A 25,282-nucleotide genomic window follows, 5' to 3' on the forward strand; every position below is an offset into this window, starting at 1 on the left:
GGTAGAAGAAACATAACACTTCCCACACTGTTGACTGCTTAGCCTGGATGTTTGTTTTGTGGCCACACACACTGTTCATACATGCTGTGTACATACGTTGTGTATACAAACGTTGCATACTGTACACACTGGAACATTTACGGTGTAAATATGGGGTGCTGATGTAGGTTTTCAAACAGTAGGCAGAATGGATCTTGACTAGAAGGATCTCCTTTATATATATATATATATATATATATATATATATATATATATACACACACTCTAGAGGTTTTTAAATAAAGAATTTGTAAATTTAGCTCTATTTCCTTTTAGTTGTAATGTTTTTCTAGCGTCCCTTTCCCTCCTTCCCCATTTGTATTCTCTGAAATGGATGCAGTCATTTGATTAGAAGGGAGAAGGTGGGAGGGATGCTGACGCAGGGTGTATGTCAGAGGTTTAGCGGTTGTAGCACGTAGAACTCACAGATCATTGTAACTCATGCAGATGTTTGTTACTGAAGTACTGATTGTCCTTTAGTAGCAGCAGGACCGGATGGAGGCAGTGACGCCTGGTGTGGTGCTATGGCTGTGCTGCGGTTCTGAGCGCATCTCTTCCAGCTCGGGCTGTGTGTGTCCCTGTGAAGGGAACATCGAAGTGACCCCAGCAATCCTCAGCTGCAGGGTAACGCTGGGAGTTGCCCTGCCGGTATGGCAGCACAACCACGATGATTTGCCTGGCTCCTGGGGGAGCACAGAGCGCTGACGGTGGGACTGCACTGCAGCGAGCAGCGATGGTAACCAACATAACCCCCCTCCTGGAAGCGGTGCAACGTCTGACCTCAGCTCTCATCGTTTCTCGCCTTCATTTTGCTCCGAGATTCCCTTATTCAGGTTCTGAAGGCGGGTGGGTTCTCCGGAGCCGCCGGGGAGCACTGAGTCCTGCCTTCGGGCTGCCGAGTGGGCGGAGGGGTTCAGCCTCGGGTTCAGCCTTAGGTTCGGGGTCGGCCTGGTTGTCTGCCGCCCCCCCGTGCAGCGCCGCTTCAAGCACAGACCCGAATCTTGGAGGCCTTCGGGGCCGCTCGCCCGGCCCCTCTCCCCGCTCCTGCGTCCCTACTGAGGCTCAGCCCCGACGGCAGCTGCGGGGCGGGGCCCGGAGCGGAGCGGGGCGGTGCGGTGCGGTGCGGAGGGGCGGAGCGGTGCTCAGCGCTGCCCCCGGCGGCGCCTCTCCGCAGCCCCGCCCGCCCCGCGCAGGCCGCAGCCGCCATGGCCGCGCTGCACGCCAAGGCCGGCGGACCCCCGCAGATCCCCGACACCCGGCGGGAGTTGGCCGAGCTGGTGAAGCGCAAACAGGAGCTGGCGGTGAGCGGGGCCCGGGGACGGCGGGGCGGGCGGAGGGTGACGGCGTTGGGGCCTCCGGCCGCGGCCGTGCGGCGGGGCCGGGCCCGCTCCATGCGCCGCGCTGTGCCCGGCAGGAGACGCTGGCCAACCTGGAGCGGCAGATCTACGCCTTCGAAGGCAGCTACCTGGAGGACACGCAGATGTACGGCAACATCATCCGCGGATGGGACCGTTACCTCACCAACCAGAAGTGAGTGCGGCCCCCCCACCCCCCGCCCGCCGCCCTCCCCCCGGGCCGCCGCCATCCGCCTCTCTCTCCTTTGCAGGAACTCCAACAGCAAAAACGACCGCAGGAACCGCAAGTTTAAGGAGGCCGAGCGGCTCTTCAGCAAATCCTCGGTCACCTCTGCCGCGGTGAGTGCTGCGGGGCCGCCCCCACGGGGCTGAGTCCCTCTGAGCGTCTCTGAAGCATCCCTGCTTGTCGTTAACGCCCGTTTCGGCTTTGCAGGCCGTCAGTGCGTTAGCTGGAGTCCAGGATCAGCTCATCGAGAAGCGTAAGTCGCCTCTTTGCTTCCCCCCTTTCCCCCCCCCCGAATTGGCAGAACTGGGAAGGATTCAGCTGCTCCTCACAGCTCGGCCCCATCTTCGCTCCCCTGGGCTCCCTGCTGCCCGCTTTGGATGGAGAAACCGGGACTGAAGCGATGCATTTCGGTGTCTGTGTCTCCATCAGTTGCTATGGGAGGAGATGAGAGCTCCGCTTCTGGAGGCCGCAGTCTGTTGTGGGCGCTCAACTTTAAGACCTTTCCTTCTGCTGTCACCGTAACTTTGGGCCCGCCGTGTGCTGATCGGGCAGCAGCGCTGCGTTTCCAGCTCTTGGCACCAGAAACTTCGGTTTCTGTAGTTCCTTGTAGTTCTTTGTAGTTTTTCTCCCCGGTGCTTTGCAGGAGCAGCCTGCGATGTGAACTGTGGGGATGTAACCTCTGGGTTCTTTTGCTTCTGATCCCATTCCAGGGGAGCCGGGCAGCGGGACGGAAAGCGACACTTCTCCAGACTTCCACAATCAGGAGAACGAGCCCAGCCAGGAGGATGCTGAGGAGCTGGATGGATCCGTGCAGGGGGTGAAACCCCAAAAAGCCGCTTCCTCCACTTCTGGGAGCCACCACAGCAGCCACAAAAAAAGGAAGAACAAAAATCGGCACAGGTTAGTGGCTCCAGCAGCCTCCTGGTAGTGCACTGGGAACGGTTGGCTCTTGCTGAACGGGCTTAATTACGCGAAGGGAGCTAATAACTGGTGAGCATAACGAGCTGTTCAGGTCGTTTGGTTGTATCTGTCGCTTTGAAGTCGCGTGCAGCCCGTTCTCCTGCTGTGCTCGTGGTGTCAGGGAGGGGAAGGTATGCTGAGGCAACTCAACAGGCAGTCAGCACAGGGTGCTCACAGCTCAGGCACAGCGGTGTTTTTTGATCAGGCCTTGTCGGTTCTTTTCTCTTTCAAGCAGAATAAAGCTGTCTTCCCTGCAGTAGAGGAAGATTACAGCCCTGGCCTCCTGTGATTGTTCCTTGGTTTCTACAGGGCCAAGGAAGATAGGATTGTCAGTGCTTTCTGTGGAGAAGGAGGATGGAAAGCAACTTAGAGTGTTTTGGGGGCTGCTGACGCTCAGTATCTTTACTACGTTTTCTACTCCAAACCTTTCTGTTGCTGTGTCCCAGAGTCCTTTGATTGCAGCATGTACAAATGGCTTTATCACACAAAGCACGAGTTTTTATTATTAAACTGCCCTGAAATTCACATGAAACAGATTTCCTGAACTCTTTATGATTGAATTCAGTTGACCACTTCGGCGTGCCTTCAAGGCGTGATGCAGCACAGCGGGCTGATGGCTCAGAAATTGGGGATCATTGAATTGCAGTGCTGCTTTCCCTGGGTCAGCGTAACCTGCACATTGGGTTCTTCTTATTGAGCTCGTTGGCTTTGGGTATGGATGGACGTTCCTCTTTGAGGAGCCTTCCCACACAATTGCAAATGTTTTAAAGAATAGTGATAGATCTCACAGAGACTGCTGGGCAAAGGTCAGTATGGGAGACACCACGGTAGGTATAGTGCCTGAAAACTAATGAACTACTTCTCCTTATTAGTTAGGTTTTCTGTCATTAGCATTTTTAATTGCTAGGTCAGGATTTTCTTCCTGCAGCGGCCTTAATCAGGCACACATCCCAAAGTATTGGATGTCCTTTTTGGTCCCTCCTGAGTTAGGAAGCAGCAGCAGGTCAGAAGTGTTTTTTAGCCCGCAGGTAGTTGGGAGGAAGGCCAGGAGTAACAGAGTACATCTCTAAGCCACTTCAGAGAAACAATCAGTACAACTCTAAGCACAGCATCAGAACGTTGCTATTTCAAAGAGATTACAAAGCACTGCTGAACACTTACGTGGACCACAAAGCAATCTGCTGCAGGTACAGTGGGGTCCGGTGCAAATGCCATAAATAATATGAACTCTTTTGCTCCATTACATAACCCAAACTGTAGTGACAGGAGTTAGGAAGAAACTGCCCAACTGAAAGCTTGTGTTGCTTTGGGGTTTCTTCTGCATTCCTTCCTGTGAAGCAGCTGTACGGGCTACTGTTGGAGACAGAATATTGGACATGAGGAGCCCGGTCTGATCTGGTATGGCAATTCTTATCATCCTAAGAGATGCATCTAAAGTACGGAAAGGATTTTGCAGTTGTTCTGTGATGCTTAGCATGGCCAGGTAGGGGGAAGTGATTACATTTGTAATGCAAACTGTTAGAAGTTGTAATTGCTGCTAACGACTGTCCCCTAAATTTCAGCAGAAGAGCCCCAGCGATCTTCAAGTATAGCTAGGTTTAAACCAGACAAAAGCCAGTCCCAGTCTTTTTAATGGCCCGGCTCATTCAGAAGCTCTTTCATTTCCAGCATACATTTGGGTTCTGCTCACCTGCTCCTGAAGGGCTGGGAGGTGCTGGGGATGGACGCTCTGAAGGTGCACTGACTCCATGGAGCTCCTCTTATTCCCACTCCTTTGTCACCGGTGGCAGTGAGGAGAGTTGGATTCAGAGGGGGCAGAGCCGGTGGGAATAGCTGCTTTAATTTCTGACACTTAAAGCAGGGGGTCACTGTGGCAGTGTTTTATTGAAGCCATCCTCCGTTCCCTCAGACCAGAGAAGGCCCAGATGATGATTTTCTGTGCGTTCAGCAATTCTCACGGCTTAAAAAGTGTTCCAGGGGAAAACAGTCCTCCTTCCTCTTAGGGATCCAGTGCTGGGAAGTGCCGAGTAGAGCAGTGAGCTTTGGGGCAGAGCGCGGTGCCATCGGTGTGAGTGCTGAGACGTGGGGTGGGAATGCAACAAGCCACAGTTAAACTCAGCCGTGGCACTGTTACCTTCAGAGCTCCCAGGGGGATGTGGGTGTAGGGGTGCGTGGTGTGTGCATTTTGGGAGCGTCGGTGCATATGTGGCCACGTAGCTTCATGGTTGTCTCCACCTCTGCCTGAATAAGCTTTGCTTTGCTTGATCATCTAAACAAAGCCACTGCTTTCTGACCACCCGTTGGGTTTTGTGAGCAAATCTGCTTTCTGATCTGCCCCTGAGCTCCTGTGCAGCCCTCAGCACACAGCATTCCCTGCGTAACACCGCTCCTAACACCTCCCCACCCCTGAGATCCACCTGGGAATGGGGCTCTGTCAGATCTGCAGTGCTTTTTTGTGCCCCATTCTGTTAAAGGCACCTCTCAGAACCTGATGGCGTTTGAACACTGGCTTTTATTTATTTACCTACTTATTTATTTTTAGTATTCTCGCTAGGGTGGCTAATCGACTAATTGATTTAATTCGTTAGTGTATTAATTTCTATTGCTTTCTTCCTTTCAAATGCTGCCCCTCAGCCCGTCTGGCATGTTTGATTATGACTTTGAGTAAGTTTGACTTGAATTAGTACTTGTGCTGTGTTGTTAGTGTGTAGACACCAATGTGCCTTTTGAGACCTTTCTAACCCATAGTTTATCTGTTTAATTGTAGGTATGTATATTAGGTTAGGCTGGGAAGTTTTTTTTAAAAACAGAAAAGCGTGATGGAGGTAACATTTTATTTAATAACTTCAGCAAAATTAAATTAACTTCACTCTCCTTTACCTCTCTGTTCCGTTTTTGAAATAGATCAACTCTTTAACTTAAATACGTAGTTTAAAAACTGCTTCTTCTGGCTTTGCTTCTGAAGGAGATCAGTGTAGATTTGGTTATTTCCTTCTGGACGTACATAACCAACTCCCTGCCTTTGTCTCCTGTAATCCCTGCCGTCCTCAACTCCTACCTGTGTTCCAAGTAAATAACCCTTACCACTATGTCTGAATAATTACCTATGGCATAGTTACACGTCTAACCAATTAACGTAGAGCATGCCTATGTAACCGTATTTCTTTATGCTGCATAACTTCCCTGTGACTCTTATTAACTCCTTTTCTGAATGGAACTGAATATGCATTGTGGCAAAGAATAAAGAATCCACTCTCCCTCTCTTTGCTGCTCTCTTGTCCAGTAACGTTGGGACAGTGATTTGGCTCAGCCCAATTGAGAATGTGGATTGAATTAACCGAATAGGCTTTGTTGTAGCCTGTGCCATATGCAGTAGCTGGTTCTTTGAAACCTCCTGTTTGTGTAATGTATTGAAATGGACGTTTCTCTTATCTTTCCAACCGCAGGATTGATCTCAAGTTAAACAAAAAGCCGAGAGCTGTAAGTATCAGTGCTCTGTCGCTGTTTTTGTTGCTCATCCTGGAAAGCCTCCTCTGCTGTGATATAAGATGTGGTTTTTGTGGTTGGGGATGAAGTGTGAGCGTTGTCTTCCAGATGTAATAGTGAATGAGCCCAGGTAGGCTCGTTACGGAGCAGGGTTGCACTTAAGCCGTGTGCACTTCTGATGGACAGAAAAGCTGTTTGGCATCTTTCTGTTCTGTTGTGAAGTGCACCAATAAAAGCACCTGGTTTGGGCTGAAAACAGATCTCTTTTCTCTTTTGCCTTCAGCTCATGGTGTGTAGAATGAGAGAAGGCGAGGAATCCCAGCAGCTCTGCCAACAGAGGTGGAAGTAGAAAGGTCTTAACGTGCCCATCTTCTCCTGTCTCTGCAGGACTACTAGACACATCAGTGCTGAAGATTCTGGGATCCGGGCCTACATGAATCCCCACCAGGAATAACTGCAGTCATCTGAACGAGCAACAGTGGCAGCTCTGTGGCCACATGTGTGCAGAAGGGAGCCATCCACTCTAAGGAACTCGGGGGGGGGACAAAGTCTTGGACACATCTTTGCATCATTTTTAGATAACCTGAGTTACAGGAGACGAAGGTGTAGTAATAGTAGTCCTCAACTCCTGGCTGTTGTGTGCTTCCAGCTCAGTCAGGAGCTCCCTTCAATTGGCTGATCTTAATGTAACACCGTGGGGAGGCATTTCCTTTCCTGCTGGAGTCGGGCTGTGATTCACCGTGTCCCATCCACGCTGTAAGACTTAGGTTACTTTTGTTACTGAGACGTAGCTTTGTGGTTTTGTTTGTTCCTTTGTCCTTTAAACCAAAGCGCATCATTAATAAATGGGCTTTCGGTTGGTTTGTTTTAATGCCTGTCGAGAGGAAGGATCTTCGTTTTGTGCAACAGCTCAGTTTGGTTCTTAGGTAGGCAGAGGACAAGGTGGCTGTCCAGTTTCTCTGACTTCTCTTTTAAATGCCATTCCCTGAAGCTGGCACAGTGCTTTTAGGTGCAGGGGAGGCTGGAGCTCGGAGCCACCTTGCTCTCTGCTATCTTCGACATTGGCTAGATTCTCTTTTTAATACAAACTTCCCTCATTTGTACATAAACAATAAAAGTTACATTCGTCTCTCTCCCCGTGTTCTGATGACTCGTGGTGCTTTTTATTCTCCATCAGCTTTGGGGGGGGGGTTGCTGCAGTTCTTGCAGTTTCACATAGCAGCTGCTTTCGTCCCGTGACCCTTTGGAGGAATCCTTTGTGCTTGCTTTCCTGCTGTAGACATAACATGGAGTACTTGAAAGGATTGCCAGGCATTAATCTCCAGCCATGTTCAACTAATCCTGCTTCAAGGTAGGGCTCGGATGCCAGGCAGTCCTCACTGCTGCTGGCGGCGTGCCTGCAGATAAGGGATGAGCAATTTGGATTGCCACTGGGAAAGTACACAGAGGGATGAATGTTTGGTGCTTTTCACAGCAGCCCAGTCAAGATAGCGGTGTTGAAATAAGCTGTGCCTTTCTCAAGGTGGTATATTACCAGTTACCTGGGCTGTAATGCTTTTGTTTGCTTTAACAGTTCAGAGGGAGAGAGTGCCATGTGAAGTTGTAGCACTTGCCTTACAGCCTCCCATGTGCTCACATGTACACTTGCTATAGCGGAGCCTGAATCCTGCTCTGCTGTGCTCGTGCTTTCCTGGAGTCCTGTGTTGCAGCTCCTTGTGGCAGCAGCAGAGACCATCTCCTCTATGCAACTCCACCATGCAGGAGCTGCAGGTGAAGGTGATCACATAGGAGCTCAGTTCCCCCTTGTTTTCTCGTTAGGGAATGGAAGCAGCTCTGTGTTTGCTCCTGGTGGGAGCTGCCTTATCCCCCAGCAGTGAGTGCTGCTGCTGCTGCTGCTCGGCCCCAGGGAGCTGCTGGGACAGAGTGGCTTAATGGGAGAGCAGCAAAGCTGCCCTATTTCTTTTTGTGTTTAAAAAGTTATTCCTCTTAAGAGGTAAAAGAGAGAGGAAGAGAAGATGTAGGAAATAGCATAAAGTCCTAGCAGGGCCTGCTTTTCTGTAGCCGTGGAAAAAAAGACGACTTAGCTGATGGTTTCTGACTACCTGACCTTGGCACAAAGGCTGCTTTTCTCCGGTGCTCTTTTTCCCTGGTGCTGCTGTTCCAAAGCAAGGTTAGTGAAGGCCTGACCTCGAGGGGTCCGTGCTGCACCTCTGACCTCAGGGGCAGCGTTGTGCCTTTTGGGTCAGAACGTCACCCTGCAGAGAAACAGCAAAAGGGCTCACAGCACACAGAGACCTGCAACGTGCCAGAGGTTGTATGGCAAAGGGTCGATCAGCTCTGCCTCCCTGCAATATGGACTGGGGGCGCTGCAGCCTTCCCCGGCGGTGTTTGTCCCTGAGAGAAGGGGGCAAACAGAGCGCGTTCCGATTGAGGAGGTCGCTGCCCATCACGGCAGCCATGGGAGCCGAGCAGGGCAGAGGGCACGAGGGTCAATGCTTTGTGGTTCGAGCAGCACCGTCCCGTCCTGCTGCAGCTTTCAGGCTGAGGAACCGCGGTGTCCGTTGGGGTCCGCTCCAGCAGAGGGAGCAGAGCTGCGCGTCCCACAGAGCTGCCAGCAGTGACAGCGCTGCAGCATCGGCTTCCTCGTGGTGCCGTAATGGGAGCGTCTGCTCAGTTTGAGGACGGCAGCACTCACCCGCACGAGGGGTGTGAGACAGAGCCTGGGGCCGGACCGGCATTGCCCGAACCTTCCCCTTTATTTCCTGACCTTTATTTCTCTTCCTACACAGCTGGAGGGAGTAAAGCTCCCCGTGCTGGCACAGCTGACCTTGCACCTGGCTGCCCAGGCTTTTACCTCAGTGCCAATGAAAGCCGAATGCAGTTACAATAAAGCTCAAGTCCTTTCCTTGCAGAAGATAAATCCCGAGCAAAGTGGGGTGGTGGCCCAGCAGCCACTGCCCTTATGGCGACTGAAGGTAGAGCAGAAGTACCGCTAATCCGTCACCAAGAGGATTAGGCAGGCATTTAGCAATCCTGAGCGAGGGGCTGAGGGCGTACCAGCAGGCAGGAGGAGCAGCAGCCACCACGGCACTCTGCAGGGCACAGGCAGCTCTCCCTGCACCTCCTGCCCGGGTTGAGCTGGGCTGCATTGCCAGGTAAGTGGGCACAGCATAAGGGAGGAGGGCCCCAGCTGCTCGGCCTCCATTTGGCAGGGCTGGGTGCATCCTGCAGCCACTGCCTGTCCTGGGAACTGCAGCACATCTCATTTCCACTCCTTGTCTGCAGGATCCCCATGAGGAAACGGCACAGCCCAGGGGGGCCGTGGTGGAGGCAGCTCCTGCGCTCCGGGTGCTGGCAGCTCCTGTCCCTCTCCAGGAACACTCTGCGGGGGCTGCAGTGGCTCTGGAGGCTGTTGTGGGTCCGTACTATGGGGCTCCCTCACTGTGGGATTGCATGCATGTGTGGGCTCCGCAGTGTTGTGGGATTGCAACCCGGTTCGTTGGGCAGGAGGTGTCAGGTCCTGGTGCTGTGTGGTTGTGAAGAGCCCTGGGGATGTGGGGTCTTTGCTCCCCCTCCAGGCCCTGCCTCGTCCTCAGTGGGTCTGACTGCACTGTGCTCTCCCTCAGTACCTTCTGATCTGCTACACAAGCTGCTGGGACATGGCCTTCCAGTTTGCTGAGGAGGTAAAACCCCCTTTCCCCCCCCCCACCACCACCACACACACCCTCCGGTGCCCACAGGGGCTCTCCAGCAGTGGAGACTCGCAGTGATGCAGTGCTGGGTGGCAGAAGGGTCCCTATGGGCAGCACACAATGGGGTTCAGTCCACGGTGCCTTCCAGCTGCTGAGGGTGGACCACGACAGTGAGGCGAGTGAGGAAGAGGAGGATGGGGCTGCTGTGCTGGAGCCTGAGCAGACAGGTGGGTGCCGAGGGGCAGGTGGGGCCCTGGTGCCAGCTCAGCTGGATCAGAGCAGTGGTGCCTGGGCAGTGCTGGAGCTGCAGAGGCTGCGCGATGCCAACGAGGCCACGCTGGGGAGGTTGGAGGCGCTGGAGGACGATGTCCGCTTCCTCTGCACCGAGCTGGGGGCAGAGAAACTGCTGTGGAGCAGTCGGTTCCTGGAGCTGCTGAGGGAGCAGCAAGAGCTGCGGCAGCGGGTGGGTACCCCTGCAGGGTCCTCAGGATCTCTGGAGGGTTCCCCTTTCACCCCCAGCACAGTCACTCATACGCTATTCCAGGTCCTGCAGAGGGACAGCAGAGACAGCCCTGAGCTGCCGGGAGAAGCCGAGGAGCTGAATGGGAATGAGGGAGAGGATCCTGCAGGTAGAGCTGGGGACATGGGGTTGCAGCAGGGGAACAGGGAGCTGATGTTTGGGGAAGGGGCTCGCAGCCCCTGCACACTGCCAAAGGACTCCACTGGATGGAGCAGCGCTGACAGCTCGTTCCATGCCCAGGCAGCTTCTGGGAGCCCGGGGCTCTGTGCCAGGCAGGAGCTGTAAGTGCCACTGTGAGTCGGGTACCGGGGCATTGCTCAGCCCAGAGCTGGGACAGTACAGTCCTCTCCTGTTCCCATATCCCCGTATGTGCCCATCTCATCAGCCTCATCTCGTAGCATTTGGTGCCAGCCAGGCCCTGCCTGGTCCTGCCCAGCCCTGCCTTGCCCAGCCCATTTAGCAGAACTGCAGCCATTTCCCAAAAGCACAAAGCTGCCAGGAGGCAGCTCGCAGTGAGCCGGCTCCCCATGCACTTGGAGATGGGGTCCTGGCCGCATGTGGCTCCTACTGCAGCCAGTGCTGGGCTGGAATATGGTGCTGCAAGTTATCCTTGTGCTCAGCACAAAAACCTTGGAGCCAAGCACCACCCAAGGCCACACACTGCATCCTGCTCTGCCCCAGGGCAAGTTACTGCTGTCCCTGCTGCCAGGGCCACACACAGGCTGTGTCCATAGCATACACAGTGCTCCCTGGGGACCCAGCCAGCATCTTCCTCGTCTGTTGCAATGCATCGGGAGTGTCCCGGAACAAGGCTTGTGGACACTGAAAGTTCCCACCATCACCTTTCACAAGCTGGAGGAGCTGTGGCAAGGGAGGGATTGCAAAACCCAAGCACAGCCCCATTTACTTCCTTCTCGGATGAATGCATCCCCTCCATCAGCATCTTCCCACACATGTTGCAACTCCAACAGGCCTCTGGTGGAGGGACTCATGGTGGGGAAACAGCGCAGGATGGGAGGTGAGGATTTGCTCCAATGTGAGCATGGAGCAGCCAACACCAACCCACCTCCACCAAAGCAGTGGGGCAGGGGGCTGCATGCCCTCAGCCCCTCTTCTGCTGCTATGAAATAAAAGACAGCTGCATCCTGCTGGGTCTCATTTATTCAGCTCCTGGTGCCCAGCCCTGCCCCAGACCCCCCCACTGCATCCCACCACATGGCAGCAGCCAGCACTGTGCTGAGCACCAGGTGCATGTGTGCTGCAGCCGTGATTCACTTACGGAAGTGTTTATTGTGAATGTGCAGATAGGCTCGTGCTGTTCAAAGGAGCGTGTGGCAGCAGCACTTCCTGCCCTGCAGATAATCCTGCCTTCTGAGCAGCCTATGCAAACCAGCCGCTCCTCAGCTGCTCCCACCGCAGCTCCAGCCCCATGCTCAGCCCTTCTGTGTAAGTAGAGCACCAGGGCCACCTCCAGCTGCTTTGTGCTTGGCAGTGGTTAGGCATGCCCAGCACTGAGTAGCTCCCAACAGGTGCCAGATAAAGGGGAATGCAGCTCTCTGGGCTGGACAGGAGAGAACTCCATGTTTCTTCTGCCTCCTCTCCAGCTGCTGCTTGCTGTGAGATGGAGTTTGTACCTGGCATCAGCACAGAACTGTGCCTTGGCTCATGGCTGAAGGTCAGCCCGAGTGTGAGTGACCCTGCTTGTCAGTCCTGCAGCCAGAACTGGCCTCCAGCCCCACAGCTTCTACAGGAATAGTTCCATGCCAGCACCAGGCAGGCTTGTTTGCTGCTGCTTGTCAATTAACCCTGTGCCGCTGTGCAACAGCTGCCACCAACCCCATCCTGTACTGTGCCCCACTGCAGCCCCTGCTTCCCAGGGCACAGCATGCAGGGAGCGCTCCTCCTGACGTGCCCGTGCAGCACCCACACCGCCAGGGAACTGATGCAATGCAAATAGCAGCAGCCTGACTCATCCTGCACTGACCTGGCTCCTGCAGCGTGCTTGAGATGGGGTGGCCCCACACTTCTTAGAAGGGCCAGAAGCAGTGGGGCCCCGTGAACTAGCCACTCCTGGGGCTGCTGCAGCAAAACCCAGCCACAAACTGGCCAACTTCTGCAGGAAGAAATGCAGCATCCAAGGGAAGGGGCCTTTGGGCAGACACATGCTGCTGTTTGGTCACCCCAGGCCAGCAGCCGCAGGTGGGGGTGCAGCAGAGCCTCTCCACTGCACTCTGTGCCCCTGCGCCAGCTATGGGTGAAGCCCTACAGCACGGCTACCCTCTGCTTCCTCCCCTCAGGCTGAGCCAGAGCTGCTCCCAGGCTGCAGAAACCTTTCCCCTGCGGCCACCACTCCATGCAAATCTTCCTGACCTATTGCTTCAGCAGATGCTGAATTTACTCCAAACCATTTGTGCAATGCAGGCCTTCAGGGGAGGCAGCCAGAGGGAAGCACAGGGCTGCCTCTCGCTTCGGCTCTGCGGCTTCCCTGTGGGATGCAGCTGGCTGCTGCTCTGCCATGGGGCTGAGCTCCATGCTGCTCTCAGGGCACTTTGCTCAAGGAGCTGCTGGGGTGGAGAAAGTGCTTCTGCCACTCTGATGCAACTCCCTAAAGGAAAAAAATGTCACATGCAAACCCTGGCCTTAAGGAGCACGGAGCCCAGAAAGGAAGCATGGCCGGAGGGTGAGTGCTGGCAGCAGCCTGCAGGCAGCACCCACAGCTCACACTTCACTTCTCTCCCACTTCTCAGCAGCAGTCTCTCCCCAGCTGGGGCATCTCTGCTTGCTTCCTGCCTTGCTTTCTCCCTCTACTCTTCATGCTGGAAATGCTTCCTTGTAGCACAGACTGCCCCACACGGGTAGGAGCACTACACACCAGAGTGCTGCCCCTTTCCCATGGCCCCTGGCTGAGGGCTTCGGTCAGATTCCTGCCTCAAAAGATGCACTGAAATGTTAGAGCTGAGTCAGCCACAGCCTGGAGACCACCCCCTGCAGAAGAGAGCCAGGCAGCTCACAGGGCAATTCAACAAGGAGAGCTCACAGAGGTTAGATGGGAATACAGCAGGCTCTGCCCCAACCTCTGCCACAGCACTGTGCTGCTCTTCACTTCAGTACTCCAAAGAAGAAAGGGAAAGATGAGATATCCTGCTGCACTGACTTCCAAAGGAGGGCTCTTCCCCTTCCTTTCATTGCACAGTGGAAGCAAAGCCTTGATGATGCTTAACTACCTCCGCACCTATTTCTAGTACTGTGGGGAAGAGAAAGAGATGGCTCTCCTCTACCCACCACAGTGCAGCCCCTCAGCCTGCTCTACTTCACATCGAAGGAGATTTTCTTGTCCCAGCCCCTCCCTGGCAGAGTCACCCCACTAAAGTGCAGACAGCTTTCCACAGGGTGCTGTGGGAAACCTCCTTGGCTACATTTAATGTAGGAGCAAGCTGAGATGATGATTTAACCTATTGAGATGGACAAGAAATAGTGCAGACACAGCAGTCATGACAGGTCCTCCCCTGCAGAGCACCAGGAAGCAGTGAGCCACGAGATGTCTTAGCAATCCTTCAGCAACACTCAGCCAAGTAACTCCAACTACAACAACAGATGCAGACCCCACTGCAACGAACAGAAATCCTCACCAGGCTGAGACATGGTTCTCCCATCACCAAGGTCCTGGCCACACACAGCACACCATGAGCTTACTTGGGCTTCACACAACAGCCTCCAAAGGAGTCCTCTGCAACAGATAATGTCACCTTTCATGTAGTGCTTCACTTCAAAATCCACGAGCAGCTGTTTTCCTTGCCTTTTATGAACTCAAAATAGCCACTGCCTTGTATTAAATTAAGAGTATTACCTTTAATAAAGACAATAAAAAACCATGCCAAGTCAGATAAGAAAATGCTGCACTACAGTACAGGAGGTAGAAGATGCACCTACTGAAACAGGCACATTCATACTCTTATTGCACTTCCTTTGAGCTCTAACAAAGTTTTAGAGCAAAGCCTTGCCATGTCAGTTGCACATCATCATGCTCATACCTGGCTCAGCTGTGCTCCATAACTGGACAACGTGTGCATTTATGTCCATACTCTACTACAGAACCGATGCACAACCCACTCATTCTTCCAGAATGATGAGGAGTGTGTAATCCCCATCACCTGAGACCCCCAACCACACCACAGCTGTCATACTGCCAGGTTAGATGGCCTCACACCACCACACTGCAGCCTCATGGCACCTTAATGACTGCATCCCCTGCACAGTGGGTTCACTTACCTCAGTAACTGGATGTGTTATCTACTAAAGCAGTTTGAGGCAGTTTAAAACCTATCATCTTAGATCAATTAACAACATCCAGCCACTGTTGCAGGTGTTAGATTCCATGCAGAGCATCAGAGGAACCCCGGGGAGGCAGGAGAACCTCTTCCAAAAAGCCACCAGAGCCCAAGTTCAACTCAGCAGTATTTATTTATATAACATGAGTTCTTACTTCGCCATGGCTTCCACACAGCTGCCTCCATTCAGTACATAACCTATATACTGCATAACGATACACAAAGTACAGTAACATGTCAGCTTTTGAGCAGAAATTGTTAGCCTTCTGACTGCAGGAGTATATCAGCACTCTGCCAGGAAAACAAAACACACCACGCCAAGTAACACAATGGCTGAGTCAAGGATAGCACTAATGAAAAACAGCATCAAGCAGCAAGTTGTTGGACAATAACATTAAAAACCTTTTCTTTTTTCCTGTAATTTACAAATACGAGAAGTATCAGGTTACTTAAAATTAAGAAGCATTTTGCTTACTAACATGAAACATTACTAATTTGTAATGTATCATCATTAACCAGGTATACAGGTTTCTGTGTCCCTGTGGTTTTTATGGCACATGGTGCCTGTTTGGGTAGGTCACTCCTTGGACAGAGGGAAGATCAGTAATAGACAAAACCATTCCTCAGTTTTCCACTGTATTCCACTCTCCCCTTTATGATCTGCCACTCGACAGCCTTGGTTTAACCACGAGATGGACGTACTTAAAAAAAACCCAACACACAAAACACAGATACAATGTGCATCAACAAATCAACTGCTTCTGGCCTGCAGTGCAGGAAACATCCCTGCACCATAACACAGTGAAATTCCAGGACCAGAACCAATTACTACAGCAATTGTTTTTTGCATATTTAAAATCTATTACAGTATCTACAATTAAAAAAAAAAACAACAACACAACTTAGAGGAACAAGGAATGAAAGGAGAACAGCCTTATCGAGTAAGTCTCATTCTACATTTTTGGATGCTGTGACAGTCTGACAAAGCTGAAGGGGACAGGAAAATATTGGTGAGAAGGAAGACGAAGCAACAGCTTTACAGAGAAAAGCATTAAGGAGTCCTCAGAAACAGTATTGGCAGCAGCTGTTTTACTGAATGCTCAAAACTATTGCTGTCTGAAGACAAAAGGCACTGTATCATAAATCCTCTTTGTCAGTGTTACACAGATAGCCAAAGACAGGATACCAGGCAAGGACAATGCTTCAGAGCAGCCTCAACAGCATGGCCATCCACATTCTGACAACTCCAGCCTCCTCCAGCAAGTGCCAAACACACAGCTCACTTACAGCTTTGGAGCAGCATCAGGTCTTCCTTCCTTTCCCAGGCTGAATTATACCCATAGCTCCCCATACTTCTGGGAGCTGAGCAGCTTGCTGAGCACTTGTGGTATATATCATAGAATTGCCTCACCTCAGGAAGGTGAGCTGAAGTGGCAGGGGTATCACTAAACAAGTGCACCAATAAAGTCAAATTTAAGACAGCTAAACCTAACTTCATGTTGGATTTATAATCCAATGTTCTCCACAGATCTGCACGGTACAGTTTAGCAAAGAGGCTTAGTGAAGAGCTAGGAATAGCCTTGACAACACATTTCAGTCCTCAGAAATGAGCCTCACACAACTAGAGATAGTATGTTTCACATACATCTTTTTATGTTTCACAAGCCCCATAAAACCCTCCCTCTGTATACCTGCTAATATACCAAGCCAACACAAAGCTTGAGTTAACGGGAGGAATAAGGCCATACACAGTTCTGAACTGCAGGAATTTAGGGTGTGCCTAACTCACCATGTAAATCCCATAGGAAAGGCTGCTCTGAAACAGCAGCCTTTTCTCCTGTCCAGCACCCAGATTCTCTTCAGCATCCTTTGAGGATGACAGGGACCATAACCTGCTCTCACATCTTTAAGAGGGACACACTGTCATGACTAGACCAGAAATCACTGTGAGCATGCCACATCTGGTACCCAGCCTCCAGCTGGAGCCTGGGACTTGCAGGGAACAAGGAGGAGCCCTCAAAAGGCAGATGCCATCTACGGCAGCTACAGAGTGCAAACACTGCCCACAAGCTTAGCATGCTGGCTACCCTTGGCATCTGCTTCATATACCTGGGTTCTGGGATTTGTAGGTTAGTATCTCTGCAGCTAGCTTTTGGGGATCCAAAAGCTGAGGGAAACGGTTCATCACAGCATCAACTAAATGGGGATGGAATATGCCACACAGTTTGACATGAATGTTGGCCCTCTCCTCTGCAAACTGATCAGAGACATTCCACTGACAGGAGTCACCATATGTTGGCCCTGGGGCTCTCTGCACTGAGTGAGGATCTCGAACGCTGGTAGATCTCACCTGGGGAGGAGGCATCTGGTAGGGCTCAGACCAGTACTCACGAGAATGAAGTGAAGGAAGAGAAGGGGCATTATACTCACTGGGGAGACTGTACTGCCCAGCATTAGCTGGATGGACAGGTACTCCATAGCCTGAGAAAGAGTGAGGTGGCCCTGAGTGAGGTATCTCAGGGTTATACTGCAAGAAGCTAGCACCAGAAGCAGAAGATTTATGGGAACCATGCTTGTAAGAGACCAGACCATTTTGCTCTAAGCTAGGAGAGTGTGGGTAGACAGGTCTCTGCCTACCACAGGTGCAGACTGTCACCTGCTCAGCATGGGAGTGATCACAGTGACTGGTAGATCTGTAAGGCCACATGTCAGACAATTGGTTCTCCAGAGACCCAATGCCTGAGTCAAGATGCTCCTGAGAGATGTAAGACAGAGAGTCCATATGAGGATGCTGGTACCTTTCAGAGGACCTGTGGCTCCCACTGTTAGCAGGAACACTGCCTGACACACAGCCTTTGATCTGAAGTGGAACATCACTGGGCTTTGTTTTATGTGTCAAGCTTTTCCTCTCTGCAGAGATCTTCTGCAAAGAGCTTTTATCACTCTCTGTGGGCACAGAGCACAAGAGCTCTGCCTGGGAACCTCTTTTGCCCTTTTTCTCCTCCTTGACAGCACTGGTACTTCTGGTAGGAGACAATCTTGCATTGGCTCGGAGTTCATCAGCTAATGAGCGCTGGGGCTGATTGATCCTTTCAGGGTGGTAGAATTTACACTTAATTCCATAAGTACATTTCTTCCCTGCAAGGAAAAAGCATAGATAGCATGGAAATGACAGCTGAATTTTACTAAACGCATGAGTTATATTTGTATAGAGACTGAAGTTTTGATGTTCAGAAGACAAATCTTACCATAAGGGCACTGCTGCTTCTTGTGTTCTGGCACCACAGGTTTCTTTCTCAGAAAGTTATCCAGGCTGGGACCGTGCCGCCCCAATGGATCATCTGGAGGCATAAACCTAAAAAAAAAATATATATATATATATATATATATACACACATACATATATATAGAAATCTTAATCAGGAACAGCTCACTTTCTGGGGTCAGAGTTTCATTTCTTGTAGAAGTCTCCCATTTCACCAAGCATTAAGAGTTATGAGCTCTAAAAAACTTTCCCATTTCACTGCAGAGACAGCTCATCACCTTGTACAGACTGGCAAGAAGTGCTTCTCTTCAGGCACAGAAGACGTTTTGTGCTGTGCTGCTGACTAAAAGCAGTACTTGCTGCTGGGCCTACTAATGATAGCGTTGTGAGGAAATCAACCCCTAGAGCTTTCCCAGGAACTCCTAGCTGCAAACCACGTGCAGCTATTGACTCCAATTCTTCATACCTTACTACAGTCAGGGAGGACTTCCTTCCTGTCTCTCTTCCTTCTACAGAGGTATCTACGGGATTGTTTTCTTCCATTCTCTACCACCCTTTTCTTCTTTCCATGCCTTGCTTGCTCTTGCTTCATTAAAACAAGACTGTATGCTCACATAGACCACTTTTAAAGCAAAGGAACATAGGGAACATACTTGTCATTAACAAAGGAATACATCAGTAGACGCTCCTCAATGAATTTCTTCCACTCAGGACGCTCATTCTGCAGGTCCCGATAAGTATCGTTAGAAACCACAATGCCATCAGACTCATGTGCCAGCTTCACAATGAATCGATCATCATAGCAGACAACACGTTTGCCCCCAACCCGTCTGGAAGGAGTGAAGACCAGAATCTTCTTCTTTTCCAGGTCACGAAGAATGTACTGATCTAGAACAAACAACAGGGAACACACTCATACAGAAATGTGCACAGCCCAAAGGTCCTCCCACCAATAAAGTAACATTACAAATAACAAAATGCATGAAAACTCATTTCTCTGCAACCCTCACCTCGTTTTTCATACCACCATTTGAGTTTATCAGAGGTGGATTCCCACCCTTGTGCCAGTGTGAAACATGGGAACACTCAGGAATATAAGGCTATTGAAACAGTGTGTCCCATCTACATAATCCCTTGCAGACAAAGTACGGATCTGCATTTAAGACTGGCATCCTTTATAGTGACACTCTATGCACATAAGTTTCTTTTGAGCAGATTTACTTAGAAATCTCAGCTGCTCATAAGCTGAGAGCAAACTCCCTTCTATTTGAAGAAATCTGACTGTACTCCTATCGAGGTTTTACTTTTAGCACATAGAAACTCTGTACTTTCTAGTGTCAAACATGTTAGTCAAATATAGCATAAAGGTGTTTCCCTGAAAGGAGAATTCAAATGATGAAAGACAAGTTAAGCAGAGTAGTATTACATTCTTTGTTCTCTGAATTATTCCAACTTATCCAGGCAAGAACTTGCTTAAGGGAGAATTTAATGACTTCAAATCTCACTGGTCAGCACAGCTTATTGGATCTCTTACTACTCAGATCTCCCATTCATAAGTTAATTACTAACTACCCAGAACTTTGCAAGCTCATTAAGCAACAAAGCAGCAAGCCTGAAAAGCTGCTCTCAGCTTTCATATTTCCACACCTGTTATAAGTACATCTGGTCGTGGCTGCTCCTTCCTCCAAGATGGCACAAACACTGTAATATCCTTGTGTCCCCTGTCCCAAAACCACTGCACAGCCAGAAGGATACCTCTGCAGGAGAACACCTCTTTATTTCCATGGCTGCAGTGAAGAAGAAAATAAAGATTTCAATATTCAGGTGATGTACAGATCAGCGAGGCAACAGATTAAGCAAACATCCAGCAATTAAGACAATCTTTGGTGTTGGAGCAGTAAGAATCAGTATCACATGAAGGAGCACCAGGTTTCACCGTTGCTTTTAGCACCTCAGCATACCAACAAACAGCCAACTTCTCAGTGGAAAGAACAAAGCAGCTGCAACCGCTTCTTCGAAGCAAAGCCTTTTACTTCAGCTCTTTATTTTTAGCCCTGAGTACAGTGTGATCTTGAACTTCCTTTGTCCTTTTCTGCTAGCTAGTGCCAGCGGCCAACCTCTGCCAGGACAAACTGCACTTCCACAAAATGATTTGCTTACAAAGTTATTTTGATAACTTGGGGAAAACACGCCATTTTGTGCACTCTTACCCCAGTGACATCAGCACTGAGGCAGGATGCTTCCTCATTATACTAGAGCCCAAAGAATCAGTTGTTGATGTTTCATGCAAATAGCACATTTGCATGAAATATCAACGTTTTCCTTAATTGGTGCTAAATGTCATAAGAGCACTTGGCAGCTAAGGAACAAAGTTTAGCAACAGTGTCAGAAACCACCTACCAATATTAAAAGCTGCTTCATTATTCATTACTCCATATCAGTAAGTTTGCAGGACCTCTAAGAGGAAACTACCAGTTCTGTTCTATCAGTGCCACTATTTACAGTGTTATCAGCTTTTCTGTAGATAACCATTCTGGCAAACTTTCAATGTCTCTCTGTTGCAGCCTGATTTGTCATTCTGGGGATCTAAGCCTGCGTTTTGGAATGACACCAATACATGTTTTATTACACTGAAGATAAGTGGTGTCAAGCCACAAGATTGAGTAGCAAATTTGAGGTATCTGTGAGAAATGCTTGTAAAGCTTCACTTTTGTAAGCAAAGTGTCTTGTGTAGACTTGAACAGGACACAGATGTTTTGCTGTGCCTCTGGATATTTGTATTAAACTCTGTAGTCAAAGGCACCTTACAAACAGGCCTACAGCTCCGGGGCACAGCTGGGTCAGTACTGAAAACTGCACACATGCTTAATCAAACACATCCTGTCTATTACAGAGGTACACCAACTCCAAGACACTTACTGCCCAGTGCATTATATAGAACACAAAGCAAACACTACAGCTAGATACTGTCTGAATGCACATACAGGGCCTCACAAGTGAGGAAGAGAAAGATGAATATAAGCACTGTGTAGTACAAGACAGCCTCCTGTAGCACATGGAGTAGAGCAGGTTGTACACAGGCTTACAGCAGGGTAAGTGTTCTGTAATCAGAAAAGATGACCCCACATGTGGAGACTTGAGAGACAGTGGGCGAACACTTATCCTTAGAGAGCACAACAAGTGAGACAGTCCAAAAATCAAACCTGTACAAGTGAAGATGAAGCACTGGTTATATGAAATGACTCAAGCACCTTCATGCTATGCCAGAGGAGGAAGGAAAGAAGACAGGGAAGGTAACCAGATGCCCCAACACCTCATACAACATATCAGTATTGCTGAGCTCATGCCCAGTTCTCAAGAATGAAGCAAAGTCACAGGCTTAAGTGCTTAACCCATACTAATTTGCTGACACTTACATTTAAGCTTCTCTCCTTTCTGAAACATCCAACTTCTTAGGTCATCATGAAAATACTTAAAAGCAGTATTGAAAGGAATGAAAACTAAGAGCTCTATGCATTTGGATAGAAATAAGCCTATTATCTTATTAATGGATTAAAAACATTCATCATTTCCCAGGTCTAGGAATACATACTGCTGCTTCTTTGTAAAGCAATTATGAATCTAATATTATTTTCCAACTGTCATCACACTGTGCCGTGTGATATCAAAGCAAGTTCACCAGGCTTCTTAAATATAACCCAGATTTGTTTTGCATACGTAAAAAGCCACTTCCTAGCCAAATAAGGTTGGTGTTTTTCCCCCCACCCACCTCTACAGCAACCAAATCCAACAGTTTCTGTTTTCTAGGGGACTTGAAAAGTCAAACCCAGCCAACCCTGTATGCTCTATTTCCAGCAAGCCACCTTTCTCTGAAGCCATTAAGAGAACTGAAGAATTGTACCAGAAGAATTATTCCAGAAGGGCTACACATTTAACAAGAGAACTAATACCTAAAGAGGCACTTATCTTCATTAAGAATCCCAAGTTACAGAAAGGTTAGCATTAACAATCACAGGAAAGATTATCTAGAACTCTGCCAGTATCAGATACCTTTCACTATCGACAGACACAGGTTAAAATCCTCTGCTTATTTCTCATTTATGAGTCCCTGCTACCACCCTAGAGTCTACAGAAGGTAGCTAGCCAGGCTGATCTGATTTGGCAGCAGCCAAGAAAAAATTCCCTTAGAAGGAAGTAAAAGCTAATTTCCACTATGATTTGCATATGTTTGTCAAGAGCTGTTCAGGGAGGCCGCTGTACACACTGCAAATGAATCAGCAGGGAACATCACACACCATCAATACAGGAAGTTTCAGAATGGAATTCCCCTTCTAGCAAATTGCTTAAAAAAAGCCAGACTGCGTTTCTCATGTCAAACTCTGTCCTACTGCCACTGTTATTACCGCCTGGTCTGCCTGAGTCACATTTGCTGTAATCTCTCCTGCACTTTATGGGGTAACTCTCATGGGTAAGAGGTTCCTCATTCAATCAATGCAACCAATGCTGTTGTATAAGCCCAGCTACTTAACTAAGGTAAATGCCACCACAAGAATCATACAGATCAGCTCTGTGTCTCAAGTAACCACACAGCTGCTGAGCACAGTACTCTCCTCAAGACTCCAAAGTCAAATATTTTACTCTGTTGACAATAGAGTGGGGCCAGGGAGCATTGTATTTGCATGGGGACTTGGAGACACTGTTAGCTGGTCACACAGCAGAACGTACCCTATCTTTTCTCACTTCTATTCTTAGAACTCCCATCCATGGCTCAGTGAAAACCACACCTGCAAACAAATCTCCATTCAGCACTTTCACCTTAGGAAGAAGTCTATAATAATATACACAACAGCTATGTGCACTCACTTCTTTTAATAAGCAAGCATGTGTACACAAACGTGCATTTACAAGACCTATTAAACTAAAACAGTGAAGAAGCTTGCTTCTTAACCACAGAGGCCAACTTCAAAATCTGGTGCATTAACCTAATGGCACCCAGAGCCCATTTGTGTGCAGCTGGGGGAAAATTCAACATCTAGAGCTGGGGTGGTGGCAAGTAACTCCCACCACAAGGGGACCAATAGCAAAGGTGAAAGGAGAATCAGTACAGACATTGAACTGAAAAGTATCCAGTGTAAGGATACTAAGTACTCCATGACTATTAGGATTCCTGTAACCCCAAATTACTGTCAGGCAACTCCAGTGGCCTTCCTGGAGTGTCTGATAGAACCTGCTCTACCAACACCTGAACATCCAACATGCTGAAGATGAGCTGCAGCCCTGCCTTGCTGTCACAGCTGTCAGCAGAGGCAGAATTGGGCACTCTAGACATTATTTAGTAGAGTGCCCAAAAATGCAACCAAAAATACCTAACTCCCAGTCTGGAGACTGGCCTCCAACGCCAGACACGGGATCATATTAAAGCCTTTTCTAATTAACCCCATAATTATGTATTGAGCAACTTAGTGCTACAGAAGCTTATATAAAACTATTAGGTAAGAGGACAATGTATCTTCAGTTATCCTCCTCAGCAGCTAGACAAGAGAAGGAAACTTTGTTTCCCCATGAAGCACATCCGCTACTGTCAGAATAGGTACTCTGACCACAGTAAGCACTGGCAGAGACCACAGGTAGAAGGAGCCACCTGGGCTGTCACCCTCAAGAAATAACTACACACACTGGTGATGTACATTGGAAAATATTACCAGGCACCACCAGAACATCCAGCTGTAGTTTTTTGTGAAAAACCCTGAGTTTTTCAGACCCCGGGCTGTTAGATCATGGCATGCCTGACAGCTACAGAGGTAGAGAAAATCACCACCTCACAGGAGCACTTACGGGTCATGTTAAGCACAAACTACCTCAGAAGGACCCACTCTCAAGCCCCAAACACACCTCATTGCCACGTTGCTTCCATCAATAACAATGGGCTTCAGGTTATCGCTCTCCTTCTCTTCCAAAGGTGGCACAGGTGCAGGGGTCTTGTTGGCAGCTCCTCCTCGAGGGACCAAAGGAGCCTCCTTGGTCTCCTGAGGGGTCTCTGTGGGGTCTCGCTCAGCTGGGCCATGCTTCACCAGCTCCCCAAGGACAGTGTTGGTATCAGCGTTCAGGCCGAGCTTCTGGAGTACAACGTAGATCTCCTCCGAGGAATAGCCCAGCTTGCGGAAGAAGTCCACCTTCAGCTGCATCTCGAGGCTGTCAGGGGGCTCCTGCGTGGGGCTCCCCACCGGCTCCATGGCCAGCACGGCAGGACCAACACCCTCCTCACGGCTCAGGGTCTGGCCCAGGCTGAGGTAACCACTCTCACATGTGTCTCTGGAGCTCATCCTCTCCTCCAGCCGATTGAACTGCTGTCTGAGCACCGGGAACGCCTCACGCCAGCCGGGGCAGCCCAGCAGGGAGGACACGCTGCCCACACTCATGGTTGTCCTCGGCTGTCTCTCGGCCTTCACTCACACTCCAGACCTGTGAGCCAAAACGACGGCGTTAGGGGTGATGTGGCACAGCCCATAGGGCCTCTCCCTCCCCCCCGCCGGCCTTCAGCCCTTCCCAGAGCCCCCCGCCCCGCGTGGGACCCCCAGTCCGAAGCCGGCCCACCCCTTACCGGCCTCCCACCGCACAGCCACCGCAGCATCTCCATGGGGCCAGAGCGGGCCGGGCGGCGGCCCCGCTTTATACCGGGGCAGCGCTGCGCCAACGCGGAAGGGCAGAGCGGGCGAGGGCGGAGCGGCGGCCGCTTCCCGGTCCGCCCCGTGCCACGCCTGGCCGCGGCCCTGAGGCGGAGCGGGGCGGGGAGGCGGTGCGGCCTGCTGCGGCCTAACGTGCGGCCCAACGTGCGGCCTAACGCACGGCTCGGCCCGCGGCCTCGCGTGGGGCCCGCTGCGGCCTGCTGCCCCCCCGGCCCCGGGCCCAGGCCCCGCCGCTTCCCGCGGCCCCTTCGGTTCCCTTTGGTCTCTTTCCAGCCCCCGCCGAGTGCCTCCTCGCAGAATAACCCCGGTGGGTGTAGAGACAGGTCCTCTTCTGCAAACACCTGGCTTTTATGCAAATCGTGTTGCAATAAAGGCAGATGTGCCCCGACAAGTGCGTTCGTTAGGGAAATTCGTTCATCGGCTTCCTGCTCCGCTGCAGAGGCCGCCTTTACTCTCGATTTTGTGATCTGACACACTCTCGGCTGACTGGCACAGGGCTGTGCGTGGTGCAGGAGGCCCACCGAGCCCCGGAGCCAAGCCCTGAGTTAGCACACGTCGGCACACCCCGCAGCAACCGCGGCGGTGCGGCGGAGCAGCTGGTTCCTCAGATGGCTTTCCAGCTCGTCCTTGGCTGCTGCTCTTCTGAGGTTAAAACCATCAAAAGGAGTGATTCAGAAGGACTGCAGCCCTGGCTCTTTTTCTGCTTCCTCCCACCAGCTCAGGTG

General features: G+C 50.5%; 2 protein-coding genes across 10 annotated transcripts; one reads left to right on the forward strand and one right to left on the reverse strand.

Annotated features, from left to right (window-relative positions):
* The first annotated feature begins 1,176 nt into the window (after nucleotides 1-1,176).
* MEAF6 (MYST/Esa1-associated factor 6) lies at nucleotides 1,177-7,199 on the forward strand. 9 transcript variants are annotated; one of them, NR_171272.1, is made up of 9 exons: nucleotides 1,177-1,340; nucleotides 1,454-1,569; nucleotides 1,646-1,733; nucleotides 1,828-1,873; nucleotides 2,331-2,520; nucleotides 5,215-5,244; nucleotides 5,348-5,405; nucleotides 6,027-6,060; nucleotides 6,454-7,199. NR_171272.1 is itself a non-coding variant. In NM_001389302.2 (8 exons), exons 1-8 carry the CDS (start codon nucleotides 1,245-1,247, stop codon nucleotides 6,460-6,462), a joined length of 609 nt encoding a protein of 202 aa, NP_001376231.1. In that variant the 5' UTR covers nucleotides 1,222-1,244; the 3' UTR covers nucleotides 6,463-7,199. The 9 variants fall into 9 exon arrangements, 6 of the variants coding, with proteins under 6 accessions (NP_001376231.1, NP_001376229.1, NP_001376230.1 ...); NR_171271.1 differs by lacking the exon at nucleotides 5,215-5,244; NM_001389302.2 differs by lacking the exon at nucleotides 5,348-5,405 and having other exon boundaries at nucleotides 1,222-1,340.
* A 7,521-nt stretch (nucleotides 7,200-14,720) lies between these two features.
* On the reverse strand, nucleotides 14,721-24,514 carry ZC3H12A (zinc finger CCCH-type containing 12A). The gene is made up of 6 exons (XM_417765.8): nucleotides 24,473-24,514; nucleotides 23,764-24,333; nucleotides 19,519-19,658; nucleotides 18,525-18,759; nucleotides 17,855-17,961; nucleotides 14,721-17,744 (listed from the first exon to the last, which is right to left on the reverse strand). The coding sequence occupies exons 2-6, from the start codon at nucleotides 24,288-24,290 to the stop codon at nucleotides 16,708-16,710; spliced, it is 2,046 nt and encodes a 681-aa protein (XP_417765.3). The 5' UTR covers nucleotides 24,291-24,333; nucleotides 24,473-24,514; the 3' UTR covers nucleotides 14,721-16,707.
* Nucleotides 24,515-25,282: the final 768 nt, after the last annotated feature.

Source organism: Gallus gallus, chromosome 23, assembly GCF_016699485.2.
Source record: "Gallus gallus isolate bGalGal1 chromosome 23, bGalGal1.mat.broiler.GRCg7b, whole genome shotgun sequence".
Lineage (NCBI taxonomy): Eukaryota > Metazoa > Chordata > Aves > Galliformes > Phasianidae > Gallus > Gallus gallus.

Excerpts from the sequence above, each read along its gene's own strand:
- MEAF6 (NM_001389302.2), top strand. The coding sequence starts at position 1,245 with ATGGCCGCGCTGCACGCCAAGGCCGGCGGACCCCCGCAGATCCCCGAC. Across the intron at positions 1,341-1,453 it reads AGCGCAAACAGGAGCTGGCG|GAGACGCTGGCCAACCTGGA; the intron begins GTGAGCGGGGCC and ends TGTGCCCGGCAG. Across the intron at positions 1,874-2,330 it reads GGATCAGCTCATCGAGAAGC|GGGAGCCGGGCAGCGGGACG; the intron begins GTAAGTCGCCTC and ends ATCCCATTCCAG.
- ZC3H12A (XM_417765.8), bottom strand. The coding sequence starts at position 24,290 with ATGAGTGTGGGCAGCGTGTCCTCCCTGCTGGGCTGCCCCGGCTGGCGT. Across the intron at positions 19,659-23,763 it reads GGAAGCAACGTGGCAATGAG|CCATGGAAATAAAGAGGTGT; the intron begins GTGTGTTTGGGG and ends TCTTCACTGCAG. Across the intron at positions 18,760-19,518 it reads ACCAGATGTACTTATAACAG|ATCAGTACATTCTTCGTGAC; the intron begins GTGTGGAAATAT and ends TGTTTGTTCTAG.